We start from the raw sequence: 20,707 nt of genomic DNA, 5'->3' as shown, positions 1-20,707 counted from the left end.
CACTAAGCTACAACGCACAGGGTTTTTTTATGAATAAGATTTAAGTTTCCGTGTATGATTAAATTATGCCACCCAATGCGTAAACATTGTTGATCATAAACAGTTACAATAACATAGCATAATATATATATATATATAAAAGATGTGAACAAATTAATATTATATTTTCGATATAATACGATTTTAAAAAAAAGTAAATACATTTCAGTTCTTGTAATTTAAACCTTAATATAATCTTAGAAGTATATAGAGAAAAATAGAAGAAATTCAATAAATTAATAATTTTAGCATTGATCCCCTTGTAGTTTTAATAATGAATACCGGAATACAAATATGGTTGGATAATTCTTTTTTTCAGAGAAATTTAAGGTGTTAAATATTTATTTTATAAAACAATGAGATAAAATAAAAAATTAAAAAATATTATTACTATTTTTTGTTTAATATTTGAGAGTTAAGATAATAGAATAATCAATAATTAATTATCTTGTAATATAAATTAGTAATTTTATTATTAAAACAAATCTAAATAAATATAATGAATATATATATATATATATATATATATATGGTATATACTTATACGTAAATAATTATTTGTTTTCAATACATAAGTGAAACATAAAAACTATGAGTTTTTAAGTATAATATTTAATTTATTTAAATCATATTTACTATGAAATATGAGGGTTGGCCAAAACGTACTATTGCCAAAATACTGATTTTTTACTTGATTTAAGTGATTTTTTGTATCTCTATTTTTAATTTTATAACCAATGTCAGTTAACTGAAGCTCAATAAATATAATGAATAATGGGTTAAAGCGATTTAAAAAAAAAAAAATCATTTTTAAAAAAAAAAACCTATTTGTTGTCATTTAAAATTTAAAATAATCCAAAACGTATGTTTTTCATGAATTTAATGGCAATAGTACGATACGTTTTCGAAAATTTAATAAAAATAGTTCATTTTGAAAAAACTTTTAAAACATATTCCAAAATGTGCTTTATATAAAATAAAAATATTTTAAATTTATAATTTATTGTTTATAATTTTTTTACTTCTTTAATTTTTTGCGATCATTCTAAAATAAAACGCTTAATATATCATAACACTTAATTCCGATGTAGTATCAATGGAAATATCTCCAATTTTGGTAATTTATATCACATATTATGATATTAAATTACAATAAATATGTATTGATTTTTAGTTTCTGAGTAGTAAATAGATATTTAAATCAATGACTATTAATCATTACTAATATTATAGTACAAAAAACGTAATAAATTACTCCTATTAAAATGCTCTTTTTTTTGTGAAAGTTTATCAATTTTAAAGCTAATTATGTTGAAGTTTCTTATTTTTTTTTTTTAAACTGTTATATAAAATACAATTAAAAATAACAATATATGTTTCTTACTAGATGACAAACAATTTTCATTTTCTGTGTTGTTTTATTTTCTCCATCAACATCTTTGCTATAATAAATCAGGTGAAATCCCATTTTCAGGTAGGTATACAAGATCCCCCGTGTAGTGTTAGAAAAAAGTGTGGAATAATTTTAAACGATAATAATATTACACTTGTGTAAGTTTTGAAATGGATATGTCAACTCTGCCTTAACGGTTTGACAAATTGAATGATATTTTTCGTCTGAAAACTCGTCTCTTGGCTTTAGATAATGCACTGAAACATGTATCATTCTACAGCCACAAGAGTCTACTTTTCATCTTCAATAGCATTGTAACAAGACCGTAGACACTCTTGAGTCATATTTTATGCTAACAATATAAAACAATTTATCCAAAAAAAAGGACAAAACTTTCTCAGTCTATTACTTTACATTCTACACAAAAAAAAACCAAACGCAATTATTTTTTCAAAATCATTTTATTCAATTAATAATTGGAGTTATAAAAAATGATTGAGTTGATTTTTATTTAAATAATTTTAAATATGAATATATTTAACCAAAATACAATTCATCAAAAATAACAAATATCAAAGAATAAAAATGTACATAATTTATATTTGGTTATAAGTATTCCCTTTAATTGTAAATGTTGAGTAATAAGCTATTAACAGTACCTATAAACAAGTATAATATGTTTTTAAAATTATGTAATATTATTTTTCTAATTTACGAAATAATAAATAAAAATAATAAAACATTTTTTGAGATCTCTAAGACTTAGTATTATATAATTATAATTTCACTGTGATAATATTATAATTATGTGAACTAAATAATCCCGATCTTTATAATTCCTTATTTAATTACATAATATTTTTAAAGTACAATTTGAATCATGATAGTTCATAAAAAATTAGAATTTTAGTATGACAAATTTACTAATTTTGAAAGTATTGATGCTAAAACAAAATAAATATTTATAACTAGTCGTGTTAGTAATATCTAGCTATTACATTATTAAAAAAAATTTCATTGAAATGCAACAGTTTTTAAGTATTATTTTAAGAAAATATAAAAACTATATGAATTTAAAAATGATTCCTATATAAGACGTTATTAACTATACTATTTATATAATTAGAAAAATATAATTTTAATATCATACAAAAAATATTTAAGAATTGAATTTTCTATAAAATCGTTAAAAAAAGTATAATAAAGTTAATTTTTCATAATACTGTTTAGAGGAATGACGATTCTCAACAGTTTAGTAAAATTTTGAAATTTTCATTATAATAAATTAAATATTTATAATGTATTGCAAAAATGTGTCTCTTATTTGGGAATAAATTGGCAAATATCTATGGTCACGGTTCTTCTATGGTTTAATTTTAATTTGGAAAACTATATAGTATACTATGTATGAAATTTAAAATATTACATATTGGCTACTTTGAAGTAAGTATATCTAGTTAAATTTATAGATTACAAAGGGGTTCATATGGAACTTTTGGATCTTATGTTTATTATAACTAGTTGTATGAAAATCTTTTTTAATAAATTAACATGATAAAAAAAAAAAAAAAGATTAAATATAAATTAAATTAATTTGTTAAAGATCATTTAGGAAACTAAATGCCGAGATCACATTTATTTAAACATAAATCTGTATTCGCTACCATAACTTGTATGTATTATAAATTATAAAATGTATGTGGCTATATGTGTGAATAAAAATAAAATAATAAGATCCTTAATTTCTATATTTTGAAGTATCTGTAATTGCTCAGTACAAATTGTTGGATATTTAGTATTAAATAGTGCACCTTTTTATAATATATATTATGTGAATCCCAAATAGGGTTACCATAAATATTTTTAACAAGATATAATTTGACCAGATATTTTTTTATCTTATAAAATGTCCACTGAGATCAAGAAAAAAAAATTATTGTATACATGTATTGTAAATTACATCAAATTAGTATTTATAATATTTAAATAAATTTAATTATTCAAGTAATTTCAATTGATATAATTTGAAATCAACTAGTTATTTAATTTATTTAAACTATTTTCTGATGTAATATGTTAAAACCAAGATGATTTAATACATTTACTTAATTCTATTTATTTAGCTTGTTTTTGTAATGTCGATTGTTAACTTAAAACGACCAGTAAACACATAATAAACGGTTATACATAGTTAATTTATTTAGATGAAGTTTGTTAAAATATTTTTTTTTCCTTTTTTTAAGAGTTTTTTAAGTTTATTTAATAGGAGCGTATGAGAAAAAACCAGCTTTTAGTTGCAATCAAAGATCAGTATCTTATCTTTCAGTATAAAAGTTTTTTTTCCCTCGTCTGTAGTTAACTGACCATAAAAACGACAAAACAAAAGAAACAGAGCTTGCTTGATTATTGAACGTTTGAAACTGTGAAACTTTTTCAATATTTTTTTTATAATATACTTTAACACTTAAGAGTTCATTATTATTATGCACTGTTTATTTTAATAAAATTAATGCTGATCAAAAAAGTAGTATCATTTTAATAAAACTTATAAAATAGAAAATGCATAAAAAGTTCATTTTAGCATATTAAATGCTAACATTGATGCTAATATTAAAAAGTACTAAAACTTTTTAATAATATTCGAATTTTATATAAATTCGTGATTAATTTTTCCACAAAATATATTGGTGCACAACATTAGTTATTTGTATAACTAAAATATTACTGAAATGCTTATATTTGAGTATTCACGTGCCTATAATTCAGTATTTAGTACCTTTAATTATAGAATTAAATGTATGATAGTGATATTTATGTTAGGTATTTAAAAAGAAGACATTAATTTTGATTTTTCATTCAGCATAGCAAATTTTTATTAAGCAGATCTGATTTTGAGTTTTTAGGTTTGAAAGTTGAGGATGATACATGCGTTTTAAAGATATAGAGCGTTTTTAAATTGTAATATTTAGTATTGTATACTAAATATTGTATTGTATACTGTGACATGATGTGTTATTAAAAGATCGTTAAAAAAATTTAAGTAAGTTGCTACTACTCTGCCGTACATTAGGTATTGAATAGTTCACTATTATGAGTATGTTACATTTGAATGTAAAGGTATATTATTGACTATTTTATACGAACAACATTTCTAAGTGGCAAAGACTCTCCGTCAGACTATAATATCACTATGTTTATATTGTGATTTATATTTTTATTTATGAATAGATATATGACATTTATTTAAATTTTAGTGTTAAGGTAGGTTGATATATATTTTTCTTGAATAATTTAATACTTAATTATTATGATAATATACATTATACCATTTAATAAACATTCAAACAACTTGAAATATAAAAGTTTCTGTAGTTATTCGTTTTTGAATTTTAATAAAATAAAAATTACAATTAATTTGTACACTAATTTGGTGTAAAAATATTATTTTATTTGTTTTGTCTCGATAATATTTATTATATTCAAAAAAAAAAAAAATATTCTGATTTTTTAATGTTGATCTTTTTAAAGTATAAACTAGATTAAAAGTATTATCTAAAAACTAAAAATTAATCTCAATGTTTAAAATCGAATAATTGTATGAACAAATTATCATGTACTCATCATTGGAAAATCAATAAATATAATATCATTCCTTTCAGAATCTAATAAAAATAATATTTTTAACTTATTTAACAATTCACGTGAAAAAATAGAACAAATAATACATTGACATTAATTGTTTTTTATCACAAAAATAAAACCTTAAATACCAATAAATTAAAAATCAAAAATTTATCTACGTACATACATTTATCTATTTAAATTTAAAGTAAATAATTTTGAGCGTCGTTTGTGTTCCAATAACCGTAATTGCTTGGTGGATTTTATTTACTGTTCAGGAACTACAATTGGAATCATTCTTATAGAAAACTTTTTAAGACACCTGGTGCATATCATAAAAATGTATACAGGAATCATACTTTATTTTATAAATGTGATTTGGACCAGTATCATACTTAAAACGATATATTTTTACTAGTAGTACATTATGCCAAATGGCTTAGTTCGATTTATTGCTTAGTGAAATACAATAAAACAAACAAATTCTTGACCTAATGTTAAGTTTTTGAAACAAACTATTATATCTTAAAAGCAAAAGAAGTCCATTAGAAGCCACTTAAGAATAAATACGAAAACAGGAAATACTAAAACTGTAGTGACAAGCATAAACCACGAAATACCTCGGCTATTATAGTAAACATCTCAAAACCCCTCATTAATCTGAAGATTTAAGATAAAACTATTCTAACTTTTTTTGTTGGAAATCTATCCTGAAAAAGCGAATTATATTATAAACAAAAATGAGATCTGAAACATTTTGAAATAATCAATTATCTTACAAATATTATCTACTTTTAATAAATAGTGTATTATTTTAAGTATAAATTAATAGGTATTATAGAGAATATTATTTATATTTTTTTTACGGTCAAACATAAATATTAGTTGACTGTCTTCTAAAAATAAAGTTTTTAGAAAAGATTTTACTTTTTTCCATTATATTTTATACCTTAAAATATATATTTTAAACATTGATGTAAAGGTTATTCATATTATGTGTTTTTCAAAAAAATACATATAAAAATTAGCAATCAATTCTAGAAAAAAAGTATGCCTATTTCTATGCAAAAAATAAATATAATTAACTTATTTAAATTTATTTTAGCTTTAATCTAAACACAAATAAGTAAGATTTTGGACCTTTTCTAATCAGTGTTTATGTATTTAATTATTTTAACAATTAAAAGATATATATCTATATATATATTATATATGTATATTTTAATATAATTCCATTAAAAACTTCATAATCTTAATATTATTATTATTATTTTAAACTGAGTTTAATTTTCTCGAATCGCACGATAAATGATTTAGTACATTGTCATCATAAATGACTAAGACACGGTTCCGAGAGGTGATTTATATTATGACCTCGTGTTGATTTAAGTAAATATAACGACGATCATAGGGCACAGAGAAGAGAGTTTGTAGTCTTCATTAGCAACCAACGTTAAGTGCACGTCAGGTCGTTACAAGAGGTTTGTGACCCGTCATCAACTTAATAGCGGCTCAATCTTCACCACACCCGAGTCCCGTAAAACTTTCTTCCATAATAAACTAAAATATTATCAACATAGTGTACCAGTCTATTGACAGACTATTGACTATAGCAATATATCTTGGTATATATAGGCTGGCTCCGATATAGAAAACTTTCATTGCCTGATAGTTCCCTCTACCAAACATCTCAAATAACTGCTATCATTTCATTTTTTACTATACATTAATTTTATATTTCAAAAATTATTTTATTTTTATTTTAATTGATAAAAACTAATTTACCATATTTTTTACTGTCAACGAGTCAGTAATTATTCAATAATATAAACGTTTTATTTTTTCTAAGTAATGAATATTATCTCAGACGATTTGGTGTGTTCTTTTGAGAGGTTTTTTTTTTTTGAATAATTCATAGTTTTTTTCTATTTAAAATCGTACTTGTACTTGTACTTTATGAATACTTTAGTTTTTTATTAGAAGCGATTGTTATTTTAGTTCGCCAATGCTGTGAAATCATTTATTTAATATTTGTTTAATAGTATTCGATGTTTAGTTCAATATTTTTAAATTCTTATAGCTTGGCAATTCATATTTACCAACTGTCGTTTGTCGCAGACGCTTGCAATCAATTACAATATCAAAATTCTAAAAACTTTATAATAACTGTTGTTGATTTGAATACCAACAAGTTGAGTGATTCTTGCGAGTGAACATACAATCAGCATATTTTAAATTCTATCTTTTCAAATATATATACATTATACTGTCTGTGTACGAATATATTATGGAATTCGATGTTTGTATTACACTGTATTTATTATTTTTAGTGAACAATAATTTATGTTTATTTTATGCACATGCATTTTTCACTTAAAAATTAAAATAATATTTTTTAATTTAATTGAAACTTGAGATAAGGAGTGAATGAGTAATTTTGTTTTTTTAACGCACTGATTATAATTTATATTTACGTTTTAAATGTAAAATCTGTCAAAAATAAGTATATGCGAATCACAATTTATTATCCATTATTTCCATTATTATTATACTCATAGTTTCTTAATACGGTTATCAAATGAATGATATGAGTCAAAACGATACACTGTCGCATTTAAAGGTGAAATGGAATATTCGATGGAACATAATGCCAGTATATTATTTTAATATAATTCCACTGCCAGATTTTTCGTAGACGAGTCGTGTCTTTTGGTTTGGATAATAATACAACATCTTATTATTATTCCCGCCAAGCCTTTTCTCGCGTGTTTCTGCGATAGTGGTGGTGGTGGTGGTTGTGTGGACTCGACCCTCGCGGTGTACATTTGTCACGCAGCCGTGTAATCATTTTGTATTCGAATGCTATATCACTGTAATAAGAGATAGGTAACGAAGGGGGGTAATGCTTGTTTCGCGGAGGACTTCGATTTAGAAATCCTCCCCGCCAATATGTTTCAAGCAATATTTCGTGTTGTGGCGTCAATGCTGTAATACAATGATCCAATGAAAATCTACATGCACGCATACGCAAACACACACATGCATATTATAATATAAAGGGAAGTGGTGGTTGCGGGATAGTAAGGGTGTAGGTTGGGTGGACGACTGATGTTGGACTGAAATGGGATAAGAGCGTTCATGCTTAAAATTACGTGTCATTTCGTGCAGTACGCCGACACACTGGATGTATACACGTCAAGACGATGAAATAGAATATACGCTACTGCCGCCGCCGCCTTCTGAACTTTGTTTACCGCCTTACTCGTTTTACATGTCAACTATGCGTAAACTATACTCGGGAGGAGTGGATGGATTGGCCGGGGTAGCCGTGTATAGAACGTTTTCCTGTGCCTTTTTCGCCAACGGCATGAGGGGAAATTGAATTTGTTGTGTACTTGCGTCGAGTGAAAATACTCGGGTAAAAAATTGTTTTAGCATTTTTTCCCCCTCCCTTTCTACTCCGGTCAAATCGTTTACGTCGCTTGCAAGAGTTAACTGGATTTCTGCATATTGTGTATTCGGTTTAAGCTCATTTGTTGTGTTACAATAATATAATATCTAGTTACTTATGGCGTTTCCATCATATCCGTTTTACACAATGTACTACATTATGTACGTGAAATTGGCGAATTTCTAGGTCTTCGTAGTTGTCGTCACGTGTATTGCCAAAACTTTCAAAACATTTCCTTGGAAGTTCACGAAACAGATTCTGTAAACATAAATGGACTCACAGACTAAACGCATTGTTATGGGCGCGGATTTAGTTCTTGTCTCTCGAAAACATCATATTAAAACGTATATTATGCATCGTCTTTTTTTTTTTTTAATAGTTTAAAAACACACACACACACACATATTTTTACATTACAATAATTCAACCCGTTTTTTCACCACCTGCTAAAATGGCTTTTTGGATTAAATGTGTTTGTATGTAGGAGTGGTAGTGTTCTTATTTATGTATACGAGTATATATTTTTATTCCCGTTAAATCGATAAGGCGTAACTCCTTACGGAATACATAGTGGCGTTCTAATACATCCTTCCACTTCGAATATTGAAAGTAGTTCATTTAAAAAAACAAAATGTATATTTTTTTTTCACAGTAAAATAAAACATGTAAATAGGTCCTAAAATCGATTTCAAATGCACAAAGTTTATAATAGATATTCGTGTTAGCTAAAGGAAATATAATGTGGCGAAATAAGGTCATTATACTATATGCAGAGTTATAAACAGAATAATACTATATAACCTATAGAGTTTATAAAAATGCGTTGTACAGAAAACTAAAATAAACAATTTGCCAAATAAAAAAACAAAATACTATTTTTAATTTGATATGATAATAAAAAGAGTTTATAGAAGTTTGTTTTATTAAATTATGTCAGTCCCAAGCTTGAGTTTAATGCCTGGAGAAATATACCTGCAAAAAAATAATACATATGTAATCAACAACTTTTATTTTTATTCGAAAATGTATTATAATATTATTATATTTGCTTGTTCATATTCTTTAAAAATTGTTTTATGTTTTTAAATTTTAATCCAATCAAACAAAATATCATAAAAATTGTTTTTTTTGGTTTTATCTTATTTTTATTTTGTAACTAAATTCAATTGATAAAGTTGACATAACGTTTAAAATTAATGTAAAGTATAGCAATATAAAAAAAATAACGATGAACATTTAAAAATAATCACAACAATTCTTCATACAACACGATTATGGTAGACAATAATAATACATTTTAATTGTGTTATTGTAAAAACTGTCAGTTACATGTAAATAGTGATAATTTTTATGTATATTTCATCTAAAACAAATTAACAATTACTTTTAAATTCGCCCATATTTTATTCCAAACAAATTCAAAATATTTTAACTCAATGCTTTAAAGTAACGTCACCGATTAGATTTTGGTCACGTGCAGTATACATAATAATATGTATGTATACATAATATACATACAGTATAAGTACTTATATATTCATATGCATTTTTAACATAAATAAAAAATATAATTTTTTTTTTTATATAAAGGAAAATGTTCTGTTATACATATAGTTGCTTTAATGGGTAATCCGAGTCTGGACCAGGAGGCTCGTAATTCAATGAAACAGGAGATCTGACCAAGCACAGTATTTTTCTATATGAAATATAATAATAAATAATAAACTAAAAAATCCGCCTCATTTTAAATACAGGGGGGTTTTATTTTTCCCTGGGGCAATGGAAACTAGATAAATGTACATGAGTTCCGTAATACGTATAGATATGAGTTCATTTCCATTGACCTTATTTTATTTTGATATATTTAACCTCAGTTAAAATTATACACTTTGAATTGTATTGTATTAATAATAAATAGAATAGAATAATTTAAACATATTTAGCTTAAAATAAGCAAGTTTAGAGATTATTTCATTTAGTATTTGTAATAACATGTATTAAATTAATTACTTAGAAAAAAAAAATATTTATTATTATAATTTAAATAAATATTGAAGGTCACACAAATAACGCAATTACCCTTATTTCAAATAATGCTATTAATTAAGAAAACATTGATTGTAAAGGTTTACTTTAAAATTTAAAACATCTCATACCTATGTAAATACATTTCTTATTAGTTATTTTTAATTTTCCTGTCTTCAATTTCTATCTTCTAAATTATTCATATCACAACTTTCTCGTTTTATAATAAATATATAAAATATTTATTCAGTTTACTTACAGAATCAGGCTTTAACATTAAGTATGTAAGTATGGGTACCTAGCTATGTACAGAGTGATTTATAAAATATATTTTTTGCATAATTTAAATTTGAAATGAAACAACATTAAAAAAATATATATAATATTATAAACTTCAATTTATTTTTTTACATTATTTATCGTTATTATTTTAAATGATCTCATAATATGCATGTTGAACATACATTTTTAAATTCAAAATAATTCGGTATATAAAAATCTCAATTTAGATAACTAGTTTATAAACTATAACTATTTAAACATTTGATTAGCAGCATGGAACGGTACGAAGATATTCTGTAAAATGATGGTCCACTACTCCGCTACCTACACTTTAAATACTTTTAAATCATATATTTTAAAACCACCGATATATTTAAAAATAATGAATGTTGCATTAATACAATATTGACAACAATACTAACAACAATATTGTTGTTCAATAAACTAATCACTCGGTAGAAATAATGGGTAAAAAATTTACTGATATTATAAATAAATCTACTGCATCCCTCAGATGTCATGCTAATATGAAAATTCCGGTGTCTGATATCACTTTTAACTTCAGGATTTGTATAACCAAATTATGGTTTAAATATTGGTAAATTTTTCAATCTAATTCAGCTGTTGCTCACTCGGTAAGGAAATATTTTTCTCCTTAAGATTGGTTTCACAAATATAATCTTTCTAGGAAATACATAACATAATTCTCTCATATTTGATTTGGTCACTTCATACTTTTATTCAATCCATCTCATCTTCAACCGTCTAAATTATCACCACAACTTAACAATTTTTTTCTCCTTTTTAAATATAGTATTAGATACGCTCTTCAATATAAAAAAATATATTCTCATCTAAATACAGTTTTTATACTTTATGATTACGATTATGGTTTCTTTTATAGTCAGTATTAAATAGTTAAAATATAATTTTTATTTTCTTATTAATAATTGCAGATTAGTATCAGTTAAATTTGTATACACACAAGTAAAATAATAACATAATATAACAATAAAAAAAAAAAAAATTAAGCCATAGTAAAACCCATTATTTTCCTTTTAAAAATACCTAGGTTCTAGTTTGTTATAATATAATACATTATAATACATAATAATAATGATGCTAATATTATGCAATAAATTATAATATATAAACTAATAATGTTAAGTATCTAAAAAAACATAATTTTGTCGTTGAAATGTTACTTTATTCTTTAATAAACATAACAATATTATAGTATAATATGGTGTTATACTTGATAAGATAAAACATATAGCAGAACATAAGAACAAGTTCACACCGGATATATTGGACCACGGTTTCAATAACTTCGCAATGCAATGGCAGCACATGTATGCATGTGCATAATATAATATACGTGAGAGTGTGAGACGTGAGTAATGTGTGGATATATATTATAGAAAATATATGTTCGTGTACTGCATAGCAGAGGGTTGTGAATAAAATAAGCCGTCGGCAACGAATTCGTATTTACAAGTTGAGTAAAGGCCACGCCTAGATGGATTACGCGCGAGTGCGTATGTGCAGACGGGCAGTTCATAAACATACGTGTACGCCCGTGTGTGTGAAAATCAAGAGGTATAGAGAGGAAACCACAGAAGCTGAAAAATACATTCACATTTACGCTTTTTCAACTTGTATTACGTACCGGAAATATGCGGCGAATTGCGTGCCAGATAAAAAAAAAAAAAAAAAAAAATAGAAAAAACCCCGAATGAATAATATGAAACTGTAAAGACTTAAAAGAAGGAAGAAATGGATTTCAATGGATACATTACTTATTCAATTTTCAAAGTATAACGATATATTATATGTTTAGAAAAAAAATTGTATATTTATAGGTTTACATTGAAGTTCTTGATTCAAACTAAATATAAATATTTACGAAAGTATAAACTACTTGAAATTTGAATGATGTTACAAATGTAATATTATAATAAATAGTCGGTTTCCAGTGTTAAATTCTAATAAACATATATTCTGTATATTAGAACTCCGAAGAAAGTTATTTGTGTGAGACGTGACATATGTGTCGGTTATATCAACGGTACACGTCTGCATGATAAATTTTAAATTTTCATATTCATCTTGCTACGCATTTTTTCTTGTGATATTAAAAATGCAGCGAAAACCTTAAACAATAAATTCAAACGGAATTTAGGATTAGTTTGTTGTGCGACTTACAATACTGAATAGTTTAAAATAAAGAATATTATGTTTTTCATTCTGTATTATTAGGTAGTTCTGTATTTTTTTTTTTTAATGATGATTATAATATTTATAAAATATAATCCACATAAGTTATACCTACAATTATTTTTAACATTATTGTGCTATCACGAATAAAACAAATATTATCTACAGTTTAAAAATAAAGTCTATGTAATACAAATATAAGTCAATATAATTAAATATTAACTAAAAATTTAAGATTTTTAGGACCTGTGTTTATTTACTGTGACTTTTATAAAATTCCACTTCACGATCATACGTGTATAATGATTTAGTTTTATTCGCACATAATGATAACAATAAATTGTGCTACTTTTGGATAAAGTTGAGATAAAAATTAGTAGATGCATGTGGTTCAAGGATGACGAACAAAATCCACACATACATGTTAAATTTGCTGATATATACAAAAAAAAAACGCTCGTTTACACCTCGACAAAAACCATCTGGTGTGGACACTTATATTAAACTATTCATTCACCGTGTAAAAACGCTCAGTCAACACTGAGCTTAAAAAAGATGAAACGACCCATTTTATGAGAGTTAGCCCTTTGAAATTATTACACGTCATCCATCACTCTTTTGGTCTTCGACGAAAAAAAAAATAAAAATTATAGATTTAACCTGCTTACAAGCCGCATAATACACACGCAATGTGTATGTGTGTGAGTCGGGAACAGACTCGTTGTTGTAAAGACGAGAGCTTTGGCGATGAGATTATGGTGCAGGTGAATATTATAATAATTTTTATGCATAATATTTTGTATACAGAGTGTCAAAAAAAAAAAAAGAAAAAGAATGTCGATGATAGGGTGAGCAGACATTTTTCCCCGTATCGGCTCATTTACCACGCTGTACTCGTCACCTCGTGAACATAACGCAATATTCTATATGTGTCTGATATTGGATTATATATATACCCTCGTTTGTGTCAACTATCTAATGACATCGACGGGATATCACGAAATGACGAACGAGACTGTACGATTATATGTATGCGTATGACGTAAACGCGAAAAGGCGTACTGTCGAACAAGAGATTTTTGGGTTAACATATTATGTATTATTATTATTATGTTGGCATAGTGCGCACGCCAACGGTTTGCATTTCGTTATATTTTTATATTTTTTTTTCGATAAACATTATTTGGAGATCAAAACCGATAAGCGAATTGATATGATACACGCGCATGCAAACTCCTATCGTGGTTATGCAAACAAGTGTAAAGAGGTTTTTCGCTGCTCGCAGATGGAGAGAAATACTATGTCAACATATGGCAAAAAACACAGTATTTGAGTGTGTATGAGTTTGTGTGTGTGTGTGTATGTGTATGTGTGTGGTATTGTTGTGACGAGTCCAAAATTGGATTCCGCCGATGACACTTTTTCCATTAGAGTCGCGGACAAACAGTGCGAGACAAATCGATTTTCTTCGTTGTCGTTGTAGTCGTAGTTGTCAACCAGGCGACTATGACGGTGGATATACGATGTACCTATATATATAGTAAGTCGTGTCGGATGCAGACGACGTGTTTTATTCCTACTTGCATAATATTATTACTGTGACTCTCGGCCAAATGTTCGAGTCAAGTCTGCAGCGTGAAAACGAAAACAGAACGAAAAAACATAGTTGATGTTCTAGTATTGGTGGGAATATTAAATTGTGTATGGATATGAGGTATATAAGATGTGTCTTGCACATTTCTAATAAAAAAGTTTACTTGAGCTCAACGTTTTCGATAAAAAATTATCTTAACATGTATTCTATAATAAACAAAAGTGGATGAATACTAAAAGAAAAACTATCAAATTATTTGTTACTTTATTTCTAATGAAATGTCTTCATCTATGCAGTTATCCACCGGGATTGCTTTCAATAACATAAAAATACATGTACTATAATATAATATTAATACAATTGAATAGGCATATTTTTTTGTTATTTTTATCAAACGTAGAAGACAACTTGCCATAATACTTACCCAAAAACTGAAGTGATCTTGTCCCTTTACGAACGAAATAATTCTATTGCAATTTTTATATTTTAAACGAGTCTAAAATCCATAATAGAACTAATATCTTATCAATCCCATTTTCTTTGAAGTTATCTCCACATATAAGATAACTTGCAGTACCTATAATAATATTTTATGCTTTGTCTGTATTTAATAATTGTTTTTAAGACTTAATCTGTAATCATAACGGATCACAAATTTAATGAATTAAAACTAATATAAATAGATATTAAAGAATTATAAACTATGTGTTTGAATTTTTGTTTTTGTTGAAACTTATGTACTTTTATATAAAGATGTACTTTATTTTGTTTATTTTTACGTTCTAGATTATGGCCATCTTATGCGAGTGCACACAACAATTTAGGCACGCTGATGGAAAGGTCTAGGGATGCTGAACACCATTTTTTGGCCGCAATTCGATACTCACCAGGACACGTTAACGCTCATTACAACTTGGGTCAAGTCTACAGGTAATAGTTATATAAGTTCTAAATTACTTTCATTATTGTTTTTCTCTTTTAAGAAAAGAAGGGAAAAGATTCATGTAAGTCCTCTGGGTATTGCGTATTAAGCCTTTTTTATTAATTTAAATTTTTAGTTTTTCGAACTTCAAAGAAGATTATTTTAGAAACTTTGTAAAAGAGGGTGCGTTTTTGTTTCTTTGAAAAATATACTATTATTGTTATTTTAAATATTACCTTTTGTTGTTAATTAAACACAAATGCACACACATACATAATATAATATATATTATATTATACTCATGATGTTACCTTAGGTTGATGAACAGAACCAAAGATGCAGTGGCTATGCTGGAACGATGTCTTATGTTAAATAACGGTTACACTGCTGCGTACTTGTTATTGGCCAAATTACATACAGGAAGCCAAACTGGACGACTGTTAAAACACGTTGCCGCCTACCAGCAAAAACACCCAGAACATCAAGCTCGTTATGCTCGTTGGCTTCGTGATAACGGTGAGCATACCTTTTTATATCATACGGTATTGTGCTTGTATGTTTTATAACAATTGATCAAACATTAAAAGGTCTTGTTGAAAAAAAAATAGTCTCGGTGCTACACATAGGTATAAAGTACATCTAAACCCTTTGGTGTATAATGTATAGATTAAACTTTTATTAATGCATACTGGTAATTATTAAAAACTTTATGCGATTCTTGAAATAATAGATCCTGGGTTACTTTTAAACAGTCGAAAAATTGTTACAGCAAAATATCATAGTCAATATATTTATTGTTGGCATATTATTCCTCAATAAATATTACGTATGATGTATTATAATTTATTGATTATAATAAATTATTATATGAATACAATTTTTTAATATTTCAGTTTCTTAGTTATAAGAATAAAATTAATAGAATAAAATCAACATTAAAATAAAAATATTTTATAACAAACTAACATCTCGTATAATAATAACAATAACTTGACGTTATAATTTTATCAGTAACCAGATAGTAAATCTAAAAACAAGTTTGATCTTCAGTCTTCGCTAAATAAAATATGAATATCATTAATTAATGAGTTTATCTGGAAAAATTAGTTTGATAAGACTTTCAAAACTGTTCACAAATGATTTAAAGATTTTTTACTCATAAAAATAGTAACTCAAATATTTATATGTGGCTTATTATAAGCAATATTATAATAATATATATATAAGTAGAATTTTTAAATTAAAAATAATAAATTTAATAATCATTTATACAATAGTGTTAAAAAAATATAATAATAATACATCATTATTTATATAAATTATATATCATATATTATGTATTTTCTTAAGACTTTTTTCAATTGCTTTAAGTATGTAATATAATTTAAAAATATAATCAAGTTCATACATGTTAAGTAAATTTACAAGTGTCAAAACTACATAACAACAATACATTACATACGGATAATGTTTTATGTCAACAATAAACAAATATGTATTTGTATTTTGTGTATTGTGTTACGAAATATGAAACTTTTGATAACAAATCTAAACTATGTCAAATTATGCAAAAAAAAATTTAATTATTTATACACAATAATATTTATATTATATTATATGGATATTATACTGAGAACCACAAACCGAGTTGTTTTTTTTTTTATGTAATATAATTAATTTTATTACTATTATTAGTGACAATAAATAACCATTCAAACTTTAACCTATATTATTTTTTTTTTTTTTTTTTTTTTTTTTATTCAATTTTAATTATTTAAATTTACCTCAGAGTTAATATTATGAACAGTGGATGTCCTTTGTATATAACTAAAAAACTTCAAAAACATATAATTGACTTCTTCAATATAAACTTCCTATATCTTTGGGGAAAAAATCCTATTTTAAAAGATGATAGGTACGTTTTACCTTTTTTCCGTTTTGTCGTAATCCGACAATGGAATTATTTTATTGAGAAATAAACCTTATTTCTCATAGAAAAGCCTCTTATGTAATCGAATATAAAGTAAGGCCAATATTGTAATGAAGCCTTATTATGTAAGGAACATGTCATTTCTTTTTAGAAAATAAAATCATAATAAATATAAAAGAAGAAGGGAAAGGCACTTGAAGTAAATTAATAAAATAATACTATTTTTACAAACACAGTGGTTGAGTGGTTAATAATAATAAGTTATAATGCATTTTTTTTTCGAAATATTAACTATCCAATTTACTTAATGTTTGGGTAATATTATAATCCCACTGATGAGATGTTTCATAATATATATTTTACTTAGTAAAATATGATTTAATAACAATTCATGTAGTTCGTTTAGTTTAATTCATTAAAATATTATGTGCATGTATATTTATGAATCGCATATTGAAGGCTAAAATGTGCCATATTTTAATAGATATATTTGGTTAAATAATTGTGTTCCAGGTCGTGTGGCTGAGGCTTTAGTTTATTACAAAAGAGCTATGGCTGTGAATATGGAACACAGGGAGTCTGTTTTGGGTTTAGCCCGTGTACTTAGAGATCTAGGACAAAGATCCAGAGTTTACAGACTTATAACATGGTAAGATAAATATAAATAATTTTAGTTGCAACATGCATTAATGATTATAAATATTTTATAACTTTGAAGTACCATTGGGATAGCTGTATTTCGCAAATAAAATTAATAAATAGCAATCTCAATGATAATTTAATAAATAAATTATTGATATTTTCTTTTAATATCTATTATAGTTATTTTTTATATTTATATCAAATATATTATATTCTTAGAAATAAAACAGTTTTAATTAATTTATACGATGATCATATGAAATAAAAATAGTAGCTCTAGATTATTTTTAATGCATTTTTTTTTCATATATTTTTAAATTTAGTGTATATGTTTCGAGTTGAATATTAAAAAGTACATACTATTTTTGTTTCTAAAGAAAATGTTATTGGCTAGAAATGAATAAAATATTATTCTAACTTGTTTATGTAATAAACACAAATACAAAATTTATCAATCGTATCTCTCATAAAAAAAAAATGCAATAAAATCATTTTTGTGCAAAATGGTAATTAAAATTAAATTACAATTTTCACAACAATAATTAATATATTTTTTTTTAGCAATTTTATGCCAAATTAAAAATTATTAAATAAAAATACTGTTTATGGATAAACAATCCATGCTAATAAATATTTCAAATAATTTCAAATTTAACTTCAAAAACTTAAACCATTATTTGTTTATTTGTAAGTATAATAACTAATAGTGTATGAATAAGCACAATCATGTAACATTGTTTAAATTGATGTTGTAAAATATACAATATTATAACACTATAGAAAAAATAATAAAGTAATAAACTTTTATCAAACATAAATATCCAATGGAAACTATTTCTTTAAATTCGTTATAAAAGATATAACAAAATGCTTATAGTTGCAAATAATAGGCACTCCAAATTCCAATATACGTTTTAAGTATATAATAATGTTTGCGTTGAAAATTATAACCAAATTATAATTTTATTATTTTATTTTTTTGTTATAGTGTTAAATTCAGTTATCTTTCAATGTATCTATTAATTCTTATAGATAGCATTGAATGGTCATATTATACGATACTATTTTGAAATAAAAAAAAAAATATGTATATTAATATTTTTAAAAATTGTTGTATTGTAAATGGATACAGAAAAAAACCCGGTTAGTTTCATATTATTTTCATAATTATAAAAAAAACACATTTATATACCTACGATAAAATCCAATTTTTTTTTTAACAAAATCTGAATATTGACATAAAAGTCTCATTTATAGTCATTTGAATAATTTTATGTTGTGTATTAATACTATACACTATATCATAATTTTATTCTTCACAATACGGACTATTATAGTTTATTACTCCGCTTAAACGCGTAGAAACTTTGATTTGTCACTGTTGATTTACTTATTTTTAAATTTTTAAAAATGAATACATAAATAGGATAAATAGGAGAAAATATTGATTTTTTTTTTAACTTCTGATGACTATGGTAGGAGATTTTTCGATTTTGAAGGTACAAGTGATAGATTGTATGCAGTTTTATCTCTGTACTTATTTTATGTCCAATTTTTCAAATTCCTTAATTATAATCCACATTTCGTATGTGTTTTAAAAAATAAAAACGATGAACTACGCAAACAAAATTAAATTTCTATCATTTTTTATACTTTGTCTGCTAAGGGTTAAAGCATTATTTAATAAAATTTAATTTAATCAGATAAATTGTTATTACATAAATAATATATCAAAACCTACCTATATTTATATTTCAATTTTAAAGTTGAAACCTGTATACATTTTTTTTTTTTTGTTTTTTTTTTATTTGTTTAAAATTATTGATTAAAATAATATATTTATTTTATTCAATTTGAATTATTGTTTAGTACATCTTAGTAGTATATTATTTTTAATACGTATATTTTATGAACATCGTATGTACAAAGTAATTTATACTTAAATACAAAAGTTTAAATGGTTCACATACAAAAAGCTACAGCTTACAGAATTAGTCTACAGCCCATGCAAAGCTTCATTAATAGCGCCATTAACTGTGTATTATAATATGTTGTATACGAAATGTTATTACTACCTAAAATCTTTTTTTTTTTAATGTTATGGGTCATTCGTAACGTTTTAAGATAAAAATATATTATTTTGCTTTATAATTCAAACTATTTAAATTACTTTTTTACCCATCTTCGAGTTCGTATATTATCGCTGTTGTATTTTGCACACTACAGGGTTACAATGTCGTTAGCCTATATATTGCTCTGTTTCAACAGTGCAACGTACAGCAAAGGCGGGTTTTTAGTCGTAAATCTAATTTAACGTCATCCGCTTGCGGCGGACAATACGCAAAAGCCCTAATAATTATCAGTGGTCCGTTGACCTTTGTTGTGGTGCAGGTGGCAGTCGACGAGACGCAGACACTCGGTGCCCGGTGGAGGTCGGATCGTGTTCGCCGGCGATCTCTACGTCAAGGGATGGCAGCTATACAAACAGGGCCAAACCACGGCACCACTACCTTCGGCTGGCGAGCCACCACGACGACGCAACACCGATGGCAAAATGTCAATGTGCAACGTACGTTTAAATTATTATGACT

At 25.4% G+C, this 20,707-nt stretch overlaps 1 protein-coding gene across 3 annotated transcripts in view; it reads left to right on the top strand.

The window, feature by feature from the left end:
* The window catches only part of LOC114124924 (protein O-mannosyl-transferase TMTC1-like), an 89,990-nt gene that overhangs the window by 45,659 nt on the left and 23,624 nt on the right, over window positions 1–20,707 (top strand). For all 3 annotated transcript variants that reach the window (XM_027988370.2, XM_050199548.1, XM_050199550.1), the window contains exons 11-14: window positions 15,409–15,552; window positions 15,861–16,060; window positions 17,988–18,123; window positions 20,508–20,685. In XM_027988370.2, coding sequence (XP_027844171.1) covers window positions 15,409–15,552; window positions 15,861–16,060; window positions 17,988–18,123; window positions 20,508–20,685 — 658 coding nt within the window. The remainder of the gene's footprint in view (window positions 1–15,408; window positions 15,553–15,860; window positions 16,061–17,987; window positions 18,124–20,507; window positions 20,686–20,707) is intronic.

The sequence above is a fragment of the Aphis gossypii genome, chromosome 2 (assembly GCF_020184175.1).
Source record: "Aphis gossypii isolate Hap1 chromosome 2, ASM2018417v2, whole genome shotgun sequence".
NCBI classification, from domain to species: Eukaryota; Metazoa; Arthropoda; class Insecta; order Hemiptera; family Aphididae; genus Aphis; species Aphis gossypii.
Note: the sequence above shows the minus strand (reverse complement) of the source record. Positions and strands in the feature narration are given on the sequence as shown.